Below are 21,622 nucleotides of genomic sequence, written 5' to 3'. Positions count from 1 at the left end.
AGACTGTAGTACCTTGCCTGCATGCTAAACAATTGATTTCAGTCAGAATCATGTTGCCAGCCTGTTCCCAACCTACTGTATGGTGTCAGAGTTTTATGTTCCATCACCAGGGGGTTTTCAGCAGGCTGTGGGATGCCCTGGTACACACATCTGTTGCAAGTTTCCAGAGTTATTCTTGAAGCTTCCACATCATCCTCTAGTTTGTTCTCTGGTAAACCCTCGAGGGGGGTCTGATGTGTCAGTGCAACATATCTATTAAATTTATTCCAAGACTGCATTTGGGATATCATAAGAGGTCTTATGAACAAAAACAAACAAATACACCGTAATCAACGGTACCTGGAGATTTGAGATTAACTTGTCTAGACTCATAAGATTTTCATTTCAATTTCTCTTGAAGTATCAGACCTATCTCTATAAAAGTTATTTATCTGAGCCAAGGCAGAGATGAAGTTGAGCAGGCTCGGACATTTTTATCCCAAATGAAAGCAAGATGTGATATCATGCAATAGCCATATCATTAAAAAGGCTCAGTTCCCATGGTATTTTTGTGACCACTTGTGATAACGAGAACTCTAAAAATTGTTTTCCTTGAGTTTCTGGCTTAATTCTTAGACATTAATTTTTATGAAATTTGTGATTTTTTTCTACCACATTTCATCTGAAGATTTCTACTTAGAAGTTGTAAGACAGAAGCATGAATAGTCCTGGTCTTAATTGGATTATTAATATTAGTCTGACAATAAATTTACTCTTGTTCTGTCATCTGATTTTTCTAAATATGGGAAATATTTGATTGCTTTTGTTCGATTTTTAGTCTGAGCCTCAAGCTAGAATTGAAGCAGACTATGTCTCCCATCAAAAGTGTACAACAGCAAACCCAAGTACAAATTATTTTTAAAAACTTTTCTCTTGCGCTCATCAGTTTTACTTTCCCTCCCTCTTCTTTTAGTGTCGACCAAACCGAGACCCCACAGTGACGAATATTCAAAGAAAATTCCTCCTCCCAAACCAAAACGGAATCCAAACACTCAGCTCAGCACATCTTTCGATGAAACGTACATCAAGAAGCACGGGCCGCGGAGGACGTCGCTCACGCGCGACTCCTCCCTCTCGCAGGCCAGCAGCCCCGCGGGGGACCCCGAGGAGGAGGAGCCGGTGTACATCGAGATGGTGGGGAACATTCTCAGAGACTTCAGGAAGGAGGACGACGACCAGAGCGAGGCCGTGTACGAGGAAATGAAATACCCCATTTTTGACGACTTGGGCCAAGACTCAAAATGTGACCTTGACCATCACAGTTGTTCTTCGCAGTGTGCTACGCCCACGGTGCCTGACTTGGACTTCGCCAAGTCCTCAGTGCCATGTACTCCAAAGGGTTTGCTTTGTGACATCCCGCCGCCCTTCCCCAACCTGCTTTCGCACAGACCCCCGCTGCTGGTGTTCCCGCCAGCCCCCGTGCAGTGCTCCCCCAACTCCGACGAGTCTCCGCTCACCCCACTGGAGGTCACGAAGCTTCCTGTGCTGGAAAACGTGTCTTACATGAAACAGCAGGCGGGAGCCTCGCCATCCTCGCTGCCCTCTCACTCGTCCGGTCACCCCAAACTGGAGAAAGACCAGAGCGGCGCGCTGGGCCCCGCTTCGGCGGCGTCTGCGCTGTCCTCGTCCCCGCCCCCGCCTTCCACGCTGTACCGAACGCAGTCCCCGCACGGCTACCCGAAAAGCCACTCGGCCTCCCCGTCGCCGGTCAGCATGGGGCGGTCCCTGACGCCCCTCAGCCTCAAAAGGCCTCCCCCTTACGACGCCGTGCATTCGGGCAGCCTCTCAAGGAGCTCTCCATCAGTGCCTCATTCGACCACCAGGCCAGTGTCGCAGGATGGGGGCAAGATGGTCAATGCCGCGGTGAACACGTACGGGTCGGCGCCCGGCGGCTCGCGGTCCAGAACGCCCACGAGCCCTTTGGAAGAACTCACCAGCCTCTTTACCTCGGGACGGAGCCTGCTGAGGAAGTCGTCCAGCGGCCGCCGGTCCAAGGAGCCTGCAGAGAGTAAGTGTGCAGGTGGCGGGCGAGCCACGCGGTTTAGCTCGTGCAATTCAGCAGAGCTCCTCGCCTGCATTTGAGGCCCGTGTGTAGTGCAGGATTGTTAGTCCTTAGAGTCAAAATCTCACGAGGTGGTATTTTTCTTTTTCCATATTAGAGAAAACGGTGTGTTGGAAAAGAGCACAAAGTAAACAGGTAACCTCTTTATTTAAAAAGAATAATAAAAAAAATGGAAAATTAAATTCTGACAGAGGCTCTGGAAAATCTAACAAAGGCAAACAGATCGCTACGAAATTTTTAGGTAACTAGCTTGATGGGGGGGAGGGGCGGATTATACATTCAAACATGAAATCGATAAATGTTAAAAATTTATCTTCATCTTACATGAAAAGCTTGCTTGAGCTAACCTGTATTAGAAAACCTTTGCTAGAAAGACACCAGTTCAGATGGAATTTAGTCTTTTTTTTTTTTTAACGTAATGAACGATAGTCTCTGCCGACTCTATGTTGTTTTATTCACTCTAAGCTAGAATAGGCTCATTGTTTCCCTTTAAAAAGCCACAATAAAGCTTCTTATTCCTGTGGTACTTTTCCTAGATTTGCTGATATATAAATTAGGGGGGGAAATCACTAAGTGATAAATAGGTAGAGAACATTATATTTAGAACTAAATTTCAAAGACTGGAAAATGTCTGCATCTGAATGACTAATCCTTTTGTGAGCCCCAAATCATTCCATGAGTATATAGTAAAGTCAAAACCCCAGCGTTCCCCATGTCCATGTCGTTAAATTACACTGCTTTCCCTTTTTAAAAAAATGCCTTAGGCACCTTAGCTGATAATTAATCATTTACATCTCAAACGATTCCACCACAGGATTTCCTTATTTATCTATTCATACAGTCACACTGAGGACTTTCCTTTAAAGGAAAAGATATCCTTAATACTTTTGATGATGAAGATGACATCCTTAGATAATTAATATTCATTGGTAGTTATAAGACACTTATCTTGTCTACTTTTTCTTTACCCAGAGAGATTTATGAAAGCGTTAACTGCTTAAATAATTCCCATCCCCCCAAGAAAAAAACATTTCATTTACCTGACTAAAAGGCAACAATTTGTAATATATTAGACATGTCTGAACTTAAAAACACACATACATGCATACATTAAATTATTTTTTAAATTATTTTAAAAATTGAATTAAAAATTAAGAGCAGCATATGTCTAGGATAGTGGTTCTCAGTTGGGGCAATTTTGTCCCCAGGGAGGGACGCTGCTAACATCAGGTGGGTAGAGACCAGAGATGCCGCTTAATAGCTTATAGTGCACAGGACAGCCCAGCACAAAATAATAATAATGATAATAATAATAATGATTATCTGGCCCACAGTGTCAACAGTGACAAGTTTGAAAAACCCTAATCTATATTTGTTAAAGTTCAAAGTTTTTTCTAGGTGATTGATTTGGTTTAGACACAGGGAAAGTGAGCTTGTTGAAATAGGTTGGAGAAAAAAATATCTTAAGGAAAAATATTTCACTTTCAAATATGTAATGGTGAAATTAATAGAAGTTTCATCCTAGAATTAGTGAAATTATTGGAATTTCTTCTTACCTACCAGTTTTTGGAGGATCCTTAGCAGCTCCAGCCGACAGCTATGCCAATTAGCTAGAAAAAGTATCTGTAGACGAAATGATTAACTAATGAAGTTATTTCGAGAAAAATCCATCTGTTAGAATCAGTCTATGTGCTATATGTCACAGACTTCTCCATTCGACTCCAAAATGAGCTTTGTGTGCTTCTAAAACAAAGCTTGTACATGGAAAAGTGATCCCGGCTCTTTATAACTTTTAAGGATCCAAGGATTGAATTCTTGCCCATGTGTTATTAACCATACATCAATTCTTCAGAGAAAGGGCATACCCTGAGTTACATTAACTGCTATATTTTATTTTACATAAATGGAAGGGAGGAAAAAATGCAGGTAGTACAAATAAATAATCGAATGCTGTTTACTTTTGACTGTGGAAGAAAGTAGACAGAAACTATGAGATGCTAACAAAATCATATGGGCTTTCGGAATCTTTCTGTAATTCTAAAAGTAGATCTGAAATTGTAATTTGAAAGTTAACCTATAATTACTGTTACAGTACACTCAGAGTTACAGAGCTCTCTCCTTCCTTCTCACCAGGCAGGATTTGTAGATGCCTGCTGATCCCACAGGGACGGAGTAAGTGGTGTGAAGTAGTAATATAACATTCATGATTCCTGAGTCTCGAACGGTGTTTTTTGTACATTTCAGGGATAAAAGTAAGACTGGTATTTCTATTCTTCATACTCCTCTGGCTTTACTGGAAATATCGGTTTTGATAATTTTTTAGTATTTAATTTAAAGCACATACAGTCTTTGTTTTAGTTGAAAAATCTATGTCAAATTAAATTTATGCCTTTAACTCTTATTTTTAATAATCTATTAAAGATACAACTTTAATATTTTCATATCTTAAAGGCTGACACTTCTTGAGGAAGATTGGGCAATACGAAAGAGATAAAATGAAACAATAGTGGTAAACTACAAATTGATTTCATTTCGCTTTACAATTTTCTAACTATGGCCTTCACATTAATTGTTCTAGGAAAACATGTTTTTACTATTTGATGGGGCATACACGTTGTTTAATTGTATATGAGGACACTTAATAGTCTCTCTAATTATAATAGTTTTATTTGATTTAGTTATTATTAATATTTTTTAAAGTTGCACAGAGAGATAGAGACTATGAGGCAGGTAAGCAGTGATGAATTTGTATTTTATTGCTGTATATTTTTGTATATGCATGAGAAGTAGGTGAAGTACAAATATGTTTTACGGTAAATTTGGAGGCTTAAATGTTATTTTTCTACCTATCATTTTTATCTTTCTTTTTATCTTATATTATATATCCTTCAATTTGAATTTTTACAATGCCTAAGTCATGAATGGGTAATTCTGTTCTAATAACTCAAAAGCCATGAATCATAGACAGTAATATCCAGAAGTATGAAAAAGAAAAAACCCTCTTTTTCTCTTAAAAAGAAATATTTTAAATAAAAAAGTTTAGCATATTTTTAATATAGATGCATGAACGGATATTCCTATGAAAAATCACAATGTAGAGTGAAGAATACAATTAAATTTTATAATATACTCAAGGAAGAGAATAAGATGAAAAGGTATAAGTAGAGAGATATAAATAAAAAAAAATTTAAAGGAAAGTAGAAAAATGAAACAGAAAAGAGAAGACACTAATCAAGAAACTAAGGCACCAAGAAAGATGCAAAAGAAATGTACACACTAGTGGGATGGAACAGTAAACAAATACGAACACCAACATATGAAGCACATGTGAAGGTCCATATAGAGAAGGGGCGTGAGACAACATAGCACTAAAGAAGAAGCAAAGGAAAAAAAAAGAAGACGCAGGCCCACTCATCCAGTGGTGTTATTTTAAAAAAACAAAACAAAACAAAACAAAAAAAACAAAAAAACAAAAAATGGTGGGTTGGCATTGCCAGAGAGCTTTGTCATTTTTTGACAATATTCCATAGTAATGGAGATATACAGTTTTCTCCTGTTAAATATCATCTTTCAGCCTTTAAATACTCCAGTTTACTCTTAGATGTTATATTTTTCTATTTATAAATGGGTCCTATAGCTCTGATGAAATAGAGTTGAAAATCAGAGGTAACCTTTGCCTTTCCATTCCCCTTCTTAAAACAGCAACAACACAAAAACAACAACCCAAAACAAACATGCAAACAAACAAAACAAAAACACTACCCCCATATCCCCACGACACACACACACACACACACACACACACACACACACACACACACACATCTTTCTCCTTTTTAAAATTACTTAAAGTCTAGTGATGCCTAAAATATTAGGCGTTGCTAGAGAAGCCGCTGACCCAACATACTCTTACTTTAATTAAATTTTTAAAAGAATTTTAAATGTATAAAACAGAACGAATAGTTCTGGAAAAAAAATATCTTTTAAAATATATTTCTGTATTCATATATTATCCCACTTTTAGGAAAAAAGGAAGAGTATACTAACTTAATGTATCCATCTTAGTATATCCCGGCTCATTATTGTGACATTATTTTTTTGCATGCCTACTATGCGCTAGTGCACATTAAGTGTCCAGCAAGGTGATCTGCGTAGGGGAGGCTTCATTGTCCTTGGTCATTTATAATAGCAGTGACACAGTAACCATAGCTTAGTTAATGCGATACTAGGAAGTCCCCAGGGGCTTTGGAGGTGGTATAGCTGACTAGCTCTCTGATACTGTATCATTTAAATTCACTTAAATTCTTAACGTCTGTGCCTTGTGGTTTTCTTGCCTCCTCCCTTCTTTTCAGCTAGTTTTGTTGGCATGTATGGCCTCCCCTCCCTTCCCCTCCCTCTCTTTGTTGCCTGTAATTCTTTCCCTCATTGTATTATCACACCATGTATCAGTTGTGGGCCAGGAAACCAGATACCCAAACTTGTCTGAGGAGATTCTCATCTAATTTAAGTGTTTGACCTTTGATGTAGGAACTTAGTGACCTTTACTTTCAAAGGCCACTTTTAACCCATTTACTAAGTTTTAGATGACGTTCCTGATCCATGTCTGAGATGGTCAGGAATATCAACTTTCCAAGAACTAAGCTGTCTTGGGAAACATGTAATGAATGTTGGTTTATTTTATGAGGATCTACACATTTTGTTTAGCCTATTTAAAATATTCATTTTCTTTTTCAGTAAAATTCAGCAAACAAAATAATTAAGGACTTTATCTTCTCTCCTTTTCATTCCTGTGAAAGTAGGGGCTGACAAAGGGTGAGTAGGATGAACGTAGATCTAGTCCTCCCTCATTATCCATGGGGAATTGGTTCCAGGACCCCAGATACCAAAACTGAAGGATACTCAAGTCCCTTCTACAAAATAGTGTAATACTTATATATAACCTAGGCACATCCTCCTATATACTTTAAATCATCTTTCAATTACTTGTAATGCCTAATACAATGTAAATGCTATGTAAATAGTTGTTATATCATATTATTTAGGGAATAATGACAAGAAAACAGTCTGTATATTTTACGTATAGAAACAACCATGGTAGGCCTATCTACCTAGTAAACATCAGCAGTAAGTCAACATTTTTTTTTTTTAATGTTTTTGAATCCATGGATGGGAAACCCATGGGACAGAGGGCCAGCAGCATCTGGAAGCCAAAGAAAAAGGAAAAGAATAGAGTCCACAACTCTAGATCTCTCATTTGCCTTGGAGAATGGGTGAGCCCTCAGCCTATGACTGCCCATTGGCAAGCAGTTGACTTTGGGCAGAACTTCTGTGTGCAAAGTAAGTTGGAGCCACCTGGCCAGAGATGGGGGCTGGATATGAAACCTCTGGAACTGTGGGTGTTTCAAAGGCATTTGAGATTTGAGCTACACCCAGAATACCTGAAGTTCTCTCAACAGATATCAGGAGAAGGATTCCAGAAGGCCTGGTAAAACAGAGGCCTATAGGCTCTGTTCAGTAAAGATGTGAGCCTTGTTAGACCCTTCTCTTTATGTCTGCTGATTGCCTCTCTCCTCAGAGTCCCACTCTGTGGTCTCAGACTGGTTTTTGCCTTAGCAAGTCTCCTTTTACCACTCTGAAAAACATGGAGCCAAGACCTGGGTTAGGATAAAACTCCAAGATCAGGACCATGCTCTAGCTAGTGCTCTTGGGTCATTCAAAGCATGGTAGGCAAAGGACATTAAAAGCTTAGGTGAATGGTTCAAATACTTCCTACACACATGCTGTTAACAATACAGATTCCTGGGCCTTATTACAGAGCAGTTAGTGAAAATCAGAGGATTAGGCCTGAGATGTCGACTATTAAATGACAACCCTAGTGATATTTATGCCCCCTATCATCAATAACTCAGGGGCATGTGGCTAAACATTAACAATGCTATTTACCTGTATGCAAGAGAAACCTATAGCATTGCTTTCATCTAATAAAGTCAAAAATAGAATATATGTAAGAGAAAGAGAGAGGGGAGAAAGCAAAATACAGATAGGTTGAAATGAGTAAATGTTATTTTCCTTAAGTAAGCTACTGATTAGTTGGTAGCTAGCAGAGAAGACAATCAGGGTCATCTGGATGGATCAACAGGGAAAACAATTTTACTACCTACTGTTTCTCCCAGAGACCTTGAGTGTTTAGCAGCGAAGGCAATCTGTGCATAAGGTCCATTATTGTTCTTAGAGCCTCCATCTTAGTCATACGGGTCTGTGCCATTTGCTATATGAGCATTCCTCAACTCTTAAGTTTAAGAACCACTGTTTCAGACAGGAGCTGGTGCTGCTGGTCAGGCAGGTGAGGGAACCTGAGACTCAGGCTGGTAGCTGTCCTCACCCCAGAGGTCTGTCTAGATGGGGCCAAGCCATTTAAAGGGGAGGAACAGCCAGAGCAGGGTGGGCCCCCCAGATTTGGTTGTGACTCAGAAGAAGGGTATGCTATCCAGAGAGGGTACCCAGTGACATGATCTTGTCAATATAAGAGAGCAGAGAGAATGGCTGTAACTCAAATGCAACAAGAGAAATGGAGTCTTCCATGTGGGATACCGGAAAGACAGGGAGGGAAAGTGTTATGGGAGCGATGAGGAGGTCTAGACATCATAACTGTGCCAAGGACCTCAGGAGTTAGAGCTGGCAATGCTAATGGGGGAACAAAGCAATAAGATTCTTGGACAATGCCTCTGCCTCAAATGGATTTGTCTCAGACCAACTAAGCCCAAGGTGGGATGCATCAATGAAACTGATAGTGAGAACCTGGGGAAAGTGCAGCATCCAACCTTTTCCTTGTTAATGTTTCCATGGTAACAGTAGCACGTACTTACTTTAATGCCATTTACTCTATCTCAGACACTGTGCTGAGCCTTTTACATGTATTCATTCAGTCCTCACAGTAGTACTCCATGGCAGGTGATATTAGCACTGCCAGTTTCAAAATAAAAGAAACCTAGGCACAACTTACTTAGAGTCACAAAGGAGTAAATCTGGGACTTGAATCCACTTTATTTAGCTCCAATGTGTCTGGTCTTAGTGATATTTTATTTACACTTAGCCAATCTCCCCAACTTCTTTCCCCTTTTCATCAAAGCTCTAATGGCTCATAGGATTATCATTCCCAAGAATATCCATTTAATAAGAGAAAGCTGAATCTGTATCTTAACGGCATGAGCTACTTAATGGTTGCCATCAATTAGAAAGGAGGTGGAAAACATTTTCATCACCCTCCAAAATCCATTTTGGAATATCCTACTCACTGCCATGGGCTCTTTTGTACCCCAGACTTTTGAGCTGCCCCTGAAGGCAGGCATGGGGTTTGCCCAGTGGACTTTGGAATCACCTAAGTGACCTGTGCAAAGTGACAAAGTGCTCATCTCAATGTCTGTAAGCATAGCTTTAGGATATATATGCACATTTCCTTAGTCTGCGAGATTTGAATACTCAGCGACCAACTAGATGATTCCACCTTAAGGGATGGAAGAGGCCTTTTGTCCTCAACTGCCAGTATGTTGTTTATAACTATGTAGTAGCTTGACAGCCAGTGGCTACCCCAAGGGGGAAAACATTCTATGGATGAAAAACCCTCAGCCAATTAGGTAATGAAGACTCTAGCATTGCTAACCAATTAGGTAATGAAGACCCTAGCATCCCTAACCTAGAAACTGATCTAGTAAAATAAACAATCTAAGAAAACCCTATGCAAAATGCTTCCCAGCATCAGCATTTTTCTCCTTAGATTTGTGTTCATGTATAGTTGATGGAGTCAGGTACTTATCTAAAATTTTTTTAAAATGCAGTTCTTTGAGAACATATTGGCCTATTATTATTTTTTAAAGCTAAATAATTTTTTCCCCCAAGATGATGAGGTTAAATAGACAATAAGTAAAATCTCTTGATTTTGAAAGTACATCTGACTTGTTGGTTAATTGGGACCATGACATTGTCTGTTTTTCTCATTCAGTTTCTCCTAGGATTGAAATGTAGAATCACTGAAGTAGACATAATTTCATAAATAATTGCTCACCTTTCTGGGGGTAGACTGCAGCTGTCTTTGATTGATGCAGGCAGACGTGTTTATCCCTTGTGTTTATATTCTCTGGCTGCTGAATCTTTAAGTGCAATCGCTTGTCAGCAATTTAATCAGAAATCCTCTCCATTAAGAAGTCTCTCTACTTTAGATTTATAAAATGCAGAAACATTTTCAATTCTGAAACAAAGCTACGACAGCCTATTTCTTTTAAAATCAAGATTTCCTTGGTAGTATTTGATTTTACACACATGAAATATACTAGGACAGATTTTTTTCCCTCCTGTTGAATTACCTCAAACAGAAAATTCTATTTCTGATTTGTGTTTAATATATGTTTTCCACCCTGACACCTATAAGTAATTAAGTACTAAGTATAAGTAGGAGAGTTCCTATCAGCCATATCATACGCCCCTACATTTATCCTGCATTCTAACTAAATATAATCTAGAAGGCTAGGACAGGAGCGGGATGTCAGAGGAGGTAGTTTCCATCTTGATTCAACCACTAAAAAGCTTTGGAACTGGATAAGTTAGCTCATCTCTTCAATCTAGACAGGATATGCTAAAACTGTGAGTCTCTTCTGACTCTGTTATGTGATGTATCTATGGATTACTGGATGATCTGTAGATCCCCAAATAAATGACCCCTTTCCTGCCTCAGAGGTTTTCTGATGGTGTTCTCTCTTGCTGAATGGACTTCCCCAGTAATTCCGCAAAATGAAATCTAATGCTTACATCCCCACTTAGAGTCTAGCTACTGCTTTATAGAGTTTATAGAGTTATAGACAGTATGCTACTGTCTACAAATAATCTCTTCAAGTTCTGAGTACTTTGTACTGCTATAATGATATATGTCTTAAAAAGTGTTTTCTGTCTTATTCACCATTAAGACAAATGGCCAGGGAAGACAAAGGCCATACCTTTCTATCATTTTATTTCATGTAGCACCTGGCCCAATGCAAGATTTCTTAAGGTTGATACATGATTAATATTTATTGAACTTGTCGAATTAATAGGCATAGTGACTTGAGAGGACTACTGAACTTGAGGAAAAGCCACATGAGAAATGTTTGACCATTAAATGAAAAAAAAAAAAATAGATTCTATGACTTAGAAAATTCCACACTGAAATCAATATAGTCATTCAGCCAAAAAGGAGCTATGCTAAAGGCTGAATTCATTGCTCTTAAGTGTCCTATTTTTAAAAAATGCCCATTTCATTCCAGGCAGATTTATTAGGGGAAAGATATAAAGAATACAGCTATAAAGCATTTAAATGTAGACCATTTTGTAGATGTCAAATTGTCATCAGTTTCTTTACAAATGATTGAGCTATGAAAATTGGTCACTTCTCAAAGTTTGGAAATAGAAAGATGCATTTATAAAAGAAAATGGTGGAAATCAACATTTTAAGAAGGCATTCCAAGCTGATTAACATTATTCATTACTGAACTCAAAAAGTAAAGAGAATGAAAACACATTCAACTAAGTCACTTAACCTTTTTGATGGAAAAGCATTGCATAAATTCAGAAAGCTTTTATTGTGTGACTGGTGGGTTTAAATGTACGTGTTCCAGGTAAAAATGAATTTAAGTTACATAACATTTGAAAAGATTTTTTTTTAATTTAAAAAAAAATCAGTTTTTCAGAATTTAGTAAATGGGTGGCAATTCCAGATTTAATGAAATGTCTGCAGTGGTGCATGTTGTTTCTCTGTTGAAGCAAACTCATTATTGTTGTTAGCTGATGGGAGCCAGGTTAATTAAATGTTCCACTCCTGGTGGAATAACCAATCAACTGCAGAATCTGGGCTATTGCCATTCCCAAATGAAAGGGGTAAAAATACTAAGGAGAATGTAATGAGGGGAGGAGGGAGTGTTAGGAACATGGATTTTGAAGCTGCATATCCTGTCTTGCTAGGTATACCCAGCACAGCTGAACTTAAAGAAAACATTTTAAAATCCAGAAGTCTATAATAGTCTTTTGACAATAGGTGATGAAGAGAAAACTTCCCCTACATTTTCTGCTGGTCAGGTTTCAATTACATTCAATCAGATAGCATTTTTATATTTTTTGCATCAATTCCCTTGTTAAAGATGAAAATAATATAATTAAGAGAGAAACAAATTAAAAAACAATAGGTAGAAAGAGTCAGAAAGTAAAGATTGGGGGCATCCACATATTGTCCAACTCCAGATCCACCAACAATACCATGGGTGGTAGTTTTAGTGTGGCTTTGTTCCCATAAAACAAATAAGAAATCTGAGTTCTCAAGATCTAGAAGGCTGGGAAAGGATTTAGAAATTAGCAGCTCCCAACAGAATGATCACAGCTGAAATGAAGCAATTCTTTCCTTAAGATATCACATTCTGAATATCAAAGTTACCTCTACATCTACAAAGTAGTCGCATTCTTTGAACCACTTACCAATGATTAATGACAAGAGAGATATGTCAAAATGATGAAAGCTTTTTGTCAGTTTGGTCCAAGAGAAATGTCCAATCTGAAAAATCAGAACAGATTGCCTCTTGGTGGTCCTTCTTTGCTTGATGGATAATCTCACTTAAAGCCTGCAGAATTCACTTTGCCTTCTAAACCAAGCTATGTAAAAGATCATTTACTATAAATTATAATAAAATTATCCATTGATGTTCCAGCAAAAACGGTTTGATTCTATATCTGGCCATGAGTCTCCATTTTCCTTCCATGACCAAACCACTCAAGTGAATGTCCTGAATTTTTTGCTTCCATTTCTTGTCCCCCATTTCATCCTTAATTTCCTATAACCTAATTTGCTCTTCTGCTCACTCCAAGTCACTTAGAGATTCCTAATTGGTTTCTGGCTCTGGTCTTTTCCCTCTCTTGATTCTCTTAAACATCACAGAACATCTGACGTTGATGGTTACTCCATCTGAACACATTTTTCTTGGTTCTCATGCAATATGACATCTTCATTTATAATCCTTTTTTTGGGCTCTGTCTCTTTTGCTTCCTTTTTTGGGAGCTCTACTCTTTCATTTATAAAACAAAACAAAACAAAACAAAACAAAAAACATTTTCTAAGACATGACTGACACAGACCTGTGATTAGTGTTTAAATGTTTGCATCTCAAACTAAATTGTCAGGACACAATACGGCAACAATTAGCACATTTTCTGGCTCAAAGTCCACTAAATATGTATTCCTGGAATGATCAAAGACTGACTAAAATGAATAAATGTGTAAACTCCACAATTAAATAGTAAGTTTTTGAAAGTAAAGACTTTATTTTATTAAGTGCTTATAATCTCTATGACTATTTTGCAAAATTAATTCATATTTGTGGATTTATGGATTTTTCCAAAACTAACTTTTTTAAAAAACCAAGAACTACCATGATTTCTAAATACTAAAAATAATCCATTTTGTACAATATACCAAGATCAACACTAGTTAAGATATTTCAGAAGCAACTGCTCTAAGGAATATTGATGTGGAAACTCAACTTTAGATGATTTTTATATAAAATAGTCAGAAGAGAAATCAGTCCTATTACTGAGTGAATAAACCAGACACCACTCAGCAAAGAAAATGAAAGCAAATACTTATAATCTAATCTAAATATTTTATCAATGAATTAAAGTGGCATCCATGAAAAACAGCATAGCATAGAATTTCACTTGATGGTTCTGGAAGCAATATTAAGATATCATGACATAGAAAAACTATCAGATTGTGCATGGTAGCGAGTATAGCCTACTCACTGTTTAATTTCCATAATATGACAAGAATAAAAATATATCCTCATCTCTGTACCTTTGTTTTAAAAAATTCCTGTGTTTGTGCAGCTTAAAAAAATAATCTCGTCATAATAGAAGGTAGATTAGAGAGTTACTTAAGATATATGCATGGAAAAAGACACGGGAAGCAAATGACCTTGGGTCCAAATATGGATTTGCCTCCAAACAACTGTGCTTTTAGGGCAAGGCAAACTCTCTGAGTATCAGTTTTATTTTTATATTTATCTCACAGGACTGTTGTAAAAAATTAAAGAAAATTGTGTATAGGAAAAGACCTTGTCAAATGTAAATTACTATGCAACTATAAGGGGCGATTGACTTTAGGTATGTATGGGAAGAATAAATATTTTATTGAAAACGAAGTAAGGTCAAAAATGAATGAAATTTTCAGAGATTCCGTACTGTTTGAACAACTCTCTTCAGTTAGGCTCGGGTAAAGGATCTGACATCTTAAGTGGATCATCCAGTACCTGACGTGAGAAGCATAAAGCATTGGGGAGAATGTAAGCTACTCTCCATTCCCACAGGAGGCAGGTGTTTCGAGTTTGCTGAATGATGTCTAAGCTTTGAAGGAGGGGGCACATCACTCTAATGGAGCACAGTTGCCCTTATCCTATAAAGAACAGCTCTGAGAACAGAGAGATCGCCTTCATTGTACAAAGGGTCAGGCAACATGACAACATGATTGTGAAAGATGATTCATCAGCAATCAGAAAAAATTCAATATAACTAGATCGTTGATGTATTTTTCAAATGTGAAAGATATATATTTTTTTAACTTTCTGGTTACAAATGATTTATCTTTTAAAATAAAAGCTTTGCTTCCAAAAAAAAAAAAAAAAGTATAAGTTTTAACCAAGGAATTAGATGGAAACTAAGACGACCCAAAGTGCTTACTATAAAAAAGTATTTCATTTATAGATGAGACAGTTAAAAGGATGATTTGTGAAGTTTTGTTTCTGAGCAGATTCACATAGAATCTCTTTTTCTTTTTGAGTGTTTGGTCAACATGCAAAAATATTTTAAGGTTAGCATTTGAAAAATTCAACCTCACAAAGCAACAACAACAAACACTCCGATTTTGTATAAAAACATGTATGCAACAGAGATACAGAAAGAATGCTAACCTCCTAAACACGGATTAACTAGAATAATAGGCAATGTATGAAGTGACCATCCATAATATTTCTCATAAATGAAAGGCTATAGTCACGGAAACAGCTGTTGAAATACTTCATTGTCAATTTTCTCATTTTTTATTAACTTCTGTGGCTTTCTTACTAAAGTCTTTATCCGGATGCTAATTAAGCAGAGGTTTGCTTTGTGCATCAATTTTTAATATTCACTCCTCATCGTTAAATGAAACCTGCAGCATGAGGCTTCTCTTGTTAAAAGCTGTTCTGACCTACTTCCCTGTGAAATCAATGGAAGACTTCCCCAGACTCACAAGCAGCTGACATTTAAGGATGCCAGTTCGTAATCTGTGTTAGTCTGTAATGTGTGTTTCCCTGGGCTTCAGCATTCTTTCTTTCTCCATGAATTTTAAAAGTTCTCCTAAGAATAGAGAAGATTGGATGTTATTCAGCCAGAAGAGGGAAGCCATACCTGAGTTTTATGCCCCTGGGGATTTGTGAGCTCATGTGTCAGCTACATTTGTAGTGGCTTCAAATTAACAGAAACCCCCAGGTCTGAAGCTGGGAAAGGGAAAGAAAGGCCTACAAGGCACCCACTTGCATTCGAATAGAATCCACAAGGAAGCAAAAGGGAATCTATCAGAATAAGGTTTTCAGACACCAAGTTCCAAGGCTTTTGAAAGTAAGAACATGCAGTATATGGCAAACCTTTGGGAAGACTCATACATCAGATACCTGAATTGTAGGACCTGAAATAGGAACACAAACAAAACCAGCTAGACAGAGGAGCTATGGTGACCAGGGCATGGAAGAGCACACTGCGTCTCAATCCGGTGACAAGTTTCTATTAAAGAAAAGTAAGTTCCTTTCGAGTGTCACTGTGCAGCCACATAAGGGGTCTGCGTGACACCTGATGGGAATAGAGGGTCAGCCTCATGCTAAATTCTAGAATACTAAGTTAGAATGGGTGACCCTAAAAAAGTAATGGAAGAAGTAATGTTCGGTGTATATATCTTTTACTTCCTTCAATAAGTTTATTTCTAAGTATTTTATTCTTTTTGATGCTATTAATACCTAAGCATTATAACCATGTATATGCATTCATTTAGTCTTTCATTTATTCAGTAAATGTTGATAAAATACCTACTGTGGGCCAAGCACCATTTCACCATTCCAGGTGCCAGAATCTGAATGTCAGTCAATAAAATCTGATAATTCAAATAAAGATGGGAGATATATGTATTAATGGAGGAGACACCTTCTGAGGAAAGACTTGGCTGTCAAAAACATTGTTATAAAGACATGAACAGTAGCCAGATATGAAGACAAGAAGATTTAGAACTGAGCACTTTAGAAAGGCGTTCTGTTTCTTTCTCCCTCATTTCTACATTGTGCCGTTCTGGCTCTCCTGGCTTGTGTCACAGCATTCTCTTAGGTTCTGAAGCTCACGAGGCCTGAGCTTCTGGGATTCACTCCCGTGGCCTAGGTCTGGTGCCCAGGGTCTGGAGATGACTGTTTTTTGTTTGAGGTGCAATCATAGCCTCATCTGCAGAATCTCGTATCATATAATAGTACTGCTCTCTTCTTGTCTTCCATCTGTTGTATTTTTCTTTCCTGATTTTTTCCTTAGTCTTTAACCCATGAGCTTAACACAGAACAGTGAATATTGGAATTCTCTGTGGCCTTATTTATCATTCAGATTGATTTTGCCACAAAAAGTATGTTACCAGATAACTTATGAAACAAGTACTAAAGAGTATACATACTATCAGAAATAAGAAATAACATCTAATCCAGGTCCTATTTTCTTTTTTCTTTTTTTCATTTAATTCACACGCGCGCACACACACACACACACACGAAAAAGAAACATCTGTATTCCTGAGGCACTTTGTGATTAAACAGTTCATATATGCATTTTACATGTGTGCATGTGAAAGCATGTGAAGAAAAGAGGAATGCATGAGTTGAAACAAGGGGACAGGTAGCATGCACCTAACCTGAAAAGAAGCTGAAAAAAAGTCAAAACAAAAGAAAAAGAAGGAAGGAAGGAAGGAAGGAAGGAAGGAAGGAAGGAAGGAAGGAAGGAAGGAAGGAAAGAAGGAAGAGGTGAATGATATTGCCATGTAAAATTTCCAAGAGAAGAACTCTTGCATCTTGCCTTCCTCGGCTCCAAAGAGAACAAGTGGAGAAAAAGATGATCAACTCTCTACTCTCTGTCCTTAGACCATAAGTTACACAATAGCAGCTCAATAAATATTTTCAGGGCCTTATAAAATAGTCCTGTTTAACTTCTTCATATTAATGAACTGAGATCCAAAGAGCTTCAATTACTTAAGCAAAAATACAATGTTAAGTAGAAGCACAATCTGAAAAAAGTTCTAGTTCTCCTGAATGTCCTCTACATATTAAGTTATAAACATTTAAATATATTGCTATTGATTTTGCCTATAGGCTTACTGAATCTTCTTGATTAACCATTTAAAATATCATTTAGGGAAAAAAAATAAAATCTGGTTCATTGGACATGTTACCCAAACAAGTGTTTTTTCATCCCTCTTTAAATTTGTATGTACATTTTTTCTCAAGAATATTATTAAAAATTTTAGATTGGTCAACAATGATTCCCAAACATCATTTCTCTCTCTATTCATTTATCTAGAGAACTGATGGATTAAAAGCAAGAAATACAGTATTGTATATATTCAGTTCTGTAATGATCAGTTATATTTCCTCTAGAAGTATTCCTGCCTTGCTTTTCTTATAAAACTATAGTAGATGTGACTTTTTAAACACCAAAATACGGCTTTTAGTAACTGTGATTACAACAATCTAAGTTTTACATTTACTTTGATAGAAATTAAATATTCTTATAACCCTTTGTGATGAAGAAATTAGTCTTCTTAGAATTTAGTGTTTGCTTCAAAAACATTTATGAATGTATTTTCAGAATTACATCTTTCAGGAAGAATGGAAATGATATTTTTCTTCCCATGCATTAATATTTTCAGTGCCTGAATGTCTCTGTTTCTTTTAAAGAAGATTAAAGCATTTTTCCATCTGCCTGTTAAAATGATTTGAATCTTAATTAAAGTTGATTGCACCTGTGCATATATTCAACTACCCACACACCTCCCACCTATTGGGAAAAAGCTTGTCTTTCCTTCAAAAATTAAAAGTAGGAACTATGACCTTAAAAAAAAAAAAAAAACTCATAGGCATAGAAAACAGATAACACTGAAAAGTAAGTATGATTTTTTTTTTTTGGAGGGGGGTCTATCCTTAGATCAATGACTTTTTATCTTCTAATGATTATAAAAAAGTCAGTTATCTTTTCTAAGCTGCTGGTTTCCTTGTTGTTTATAAGGCGTCCTAGCTGAACAAGCCAAGTAAAAGAATCAAAATTCGACAGTAGTTTTTCAGCCACCCACTAACTGATTGCCTTCATGTGTTCTTAGCTTTGACAGTTTAATCTCTCCTTATTTATAAAGATAGGAGATAATCATAATTCAAATAAATAAATAAATAATGGTGATCATCTTTAAATTTGATGCGATCAAACATTTTTCTACTTCACCTACAAAATTTTTTTCCAAAGAATTCTAACAAATAGAAAATAGATTAGCTCCTTCCCTTTCAAAACTCTTTTTCCTTTCTCTTGAGTAAGGAAGGATAATTAGAATACTTCCAGCTAATACAGTGAAAGCTAGGGAAATAAAGGACTCAGCCAGTCTACTAAAAGAATATTGAAAAGTATATTAAACATTGCTTAAAATGATCCATTAAGTATGGAACAGTGGCTGCAAACCCTGGCTTTACTTTAAAAACTCTTGGGGAGGTTTTCAAAATTACCAATGTCAACACTCCACCCTCAGTGATTTAATTGTGGTTTTTGATGATTCCCCAGTTGTTTCTCATAATCAAGTGGGACTGAGGACCTCTAGTATAGAATGTATTCTGGTATTTATTAATAAAATCCTAAACTTGAGAATTGTTGAGTCCAGATGCTGTGTTTAAAGGTAAGCAAATGAAGACTCAGAAGAGGAAAGTGATTTGCCCAAAGCCTCACAGCTAATTAGGGGCTAAGTCTGAACTGGTACCCAGGGTCTCACTACCCCTAAAACAACTCTATTTACACTGTACAATGCTGTGGTTGGGACTTCCCAGATCACGGCGTTCAGAGGTATGAACCCTCTGCACTTGGTTTCTAAATCGATGGAATGAATCCATGCACTGCATTATTAGAGCCAGTTTTATGTCCTCAAATGACATCTAAGCCATTTCTATAAAAATGTGGCAATAAGCCATGCAACAGGAACTTCAATTATGATCCCAAATGCCTAATAGTCATTTCCTATGCACATTAACTCAATCTTGAGGATATATAGAAATGTTCTACATTGAAGTCTTCTCAATTTATAAAATGTCTAGTAACAGAATATTGCTTTGATATTTCTAGTCATTCTCTTTCTCTCCTATTGTTCGAAGGATTCTTCTGACATCACCACTTAAAAAAAAGAGAGGAAAACAGAAATACTGTCGAGGCATCCGTAGAATTCCACATTTTTTTTTTCTATAGAAGAAAAAGTTAATTTTAATTCTTTGCATCTGATAGATAATTTGTTACTTTCTCCTTACGGCTTTAGTAAGTAGTGATTCTGCTCAGAAAGCCAAATCTTCTTGAGCATATCACAAAAGAGCAACTCAAATTATAGCCATGGTTTCTTTATTCTCTTCATACCATTGTTACTTCTCCTTGAACTTGACATCTTTTCTTCTGTATTTCGGCTTTGCGATTGTTCGTGCTGTTGGCGGTACCTAAGGATGTTTTGTATGTAAAACCACCCCTCTTCTGTCCTATAGTATCATTAATTAGTCTGAAAATCTCCTTAAAACAGGCCAAGGTGGTAGTTTTAGGAACGTCAGGCTTCCGTAGGGGACATTTTCACCAAATACAGTTTCTGTAATGTTTTTAGGTGCTCACGAATCTCTTTTCACTTTAATCTAAGGAAATGAAGTATACACTTTTAAGAGTTAGCTGCTTCTTTTTTTCCCCCTGAAAACTTTCAAATCCAGGAGGCATCTGAGAAATACTATTGTCTAAATCCCCTGTTTGAGAGATGAGTACATGGAAGCATGGAAAGTAAGAACACACCCAATGTCACTCAGATGATGGCAGAACTGGTACCAGGGTCAACTTTCCCCAATAATTAAATCCGGGATCTTTGTACTTTGCCAGTCTTTATCCAACATTGCCGGGACTACAGCTGTAGGGAGAAGGGAAAATGTAAAAAGCACATATGCCTGAGTCCCTGTGGCCTCCTTTCTTTAAGACGATTCTTTTTTAGATTGTTGGCTTTATGTTAATTTGCCGCCTCGTGTCCTACTTAAGAATGACTATTGTCAGGTCTCCTATAACTTCTGGCATACGATTTTGGAGTTTGTCAAAAGATATAGATATCTTAAAACATCCGAAGTCAAACATGTGACTGACCCAGGTTATAAAAGTTTCATAGCCCTAAAACTATTCATCAACTATTTTAGAATTCTATTTGTCCCTTCCCAAGATTTTTATCAGCAATTTCTCTGTCAACTATGTGAAGAGTTTGGTATAGAGGACAATGAGTTTCAGTAATGTCAGGTCCTAAATGGAAAAGAAGTAAAGGGCTGCTGTTGGCATTATAGGAGCCAAGGAGAGGTGAGGGCATGCATATTTAATGTAGTAAATTATAGGAACACATTTGCATTTTCATACACTATTTTCAAGTTAAAAGGATTGTTGAACAATAAGGACACTTTCCCTACTTATGTTCCATTTTTAATATGCAGAGAATTGACTGTGAGTTCAGGGTAGTTATTTAATGAATTCTCAATATAACCTTGTCTGGTATTTTTTTTTTCTCTAAATCTTGATATCAGATTAAGACCAAACAGTGAGGTTGGTTAATAAAACATGATTATCTCATCATTGAACAGAGGATAGATTTTCCAATTCTAAAAAGTGATCTTTAACTTGTAGGTAGTCACGAGTTTATCTTCATTGGATGCAAACACTAAAAATTATTTATGAAAGATATGCTACAAAATATTTTGTATTTCTGTATCTTTGTCTCTATGCTGGTACACTTCATTAAAAAGGATGTTTAAGAAGTTGACAACATGGTGGTGTTGAGATGATGGCATCTGGAAATCCGTGGATTTCATGTGCCCAGAGATGAGATGATACTAGTGATGAGCCTCTAACCCAAAGTGATGCCTCACGCATCTTCCTCCTAGTTCATCTTGCACACTTTTCCTGGGAGAGTCTTTCTTTAACAGTGATGGCATCTCTGCTCCTTAAAAATAATTGCGAACTCTATAGCCTGTCACTCAAAACCCTCCTTAATTTGTTTTTTCCTTTTTTATGTAAATTCGAGACCCAGTCATTTCTAATATAAACCTTTTCTTCTAGACAGGTTAAACTTATTATGGAGCCTAAACCATTGTTCCCTTCTGCCCTTCTTTTGAATGTGTTTATGTGTGCCATTTTGCTAAGCTGGAA

General features: G+C 37.0%; 1 protein-coding gene across 6 annotated transcripts in view; it reads left to right on the top strand.

Annotated features, from left to right (window-relative positions):
• Positions 1–21,622, top strand: part of NYAP2 (neuronal tyrosine-phosphorylated phosphoinositide-3-kinase adaptor 2) — a 233,521-nt gene that overhangs the window by 134,751 nt on the left and 77,148 nt on the right. For all 6 annotated transcript variants that reach the window (XM_016118879.2, XM_016118878.2, XM_016118881.2 and 3 more), the window contains one exon: positions 953–2,047. In XM_016118879.2, the coding sequence (XP_015974365.1) occupies positions 953–2,047 (1,095 nt within the window). The remainder of the gene's footprint in view (positions 1–952; positions 2,048–21,622) is intronic.

Source organism: Rousettus aegyptiacus, unplaced genomic scaffold (assembly GCF_014176215.1).
Source record: "Rousettus aegyptiacus isolate mRouAeg1 unplaced genomic scaffold, mRouAeg1.p scaffold_m13_p_2, whole genome shotgun sequence".
Lineage (NCBI taxonomy): Eukaryota > Metazoa > Chordata > Mammalia > Chiroptera > Pteropodidae > Rousettus > Rousettus aegyptiacus.
The sequence above is the reverse complement of the archived record's forward strand: the minus strand, read 5'-3'. Positions and strand labels throughout refer to the sequence as shown.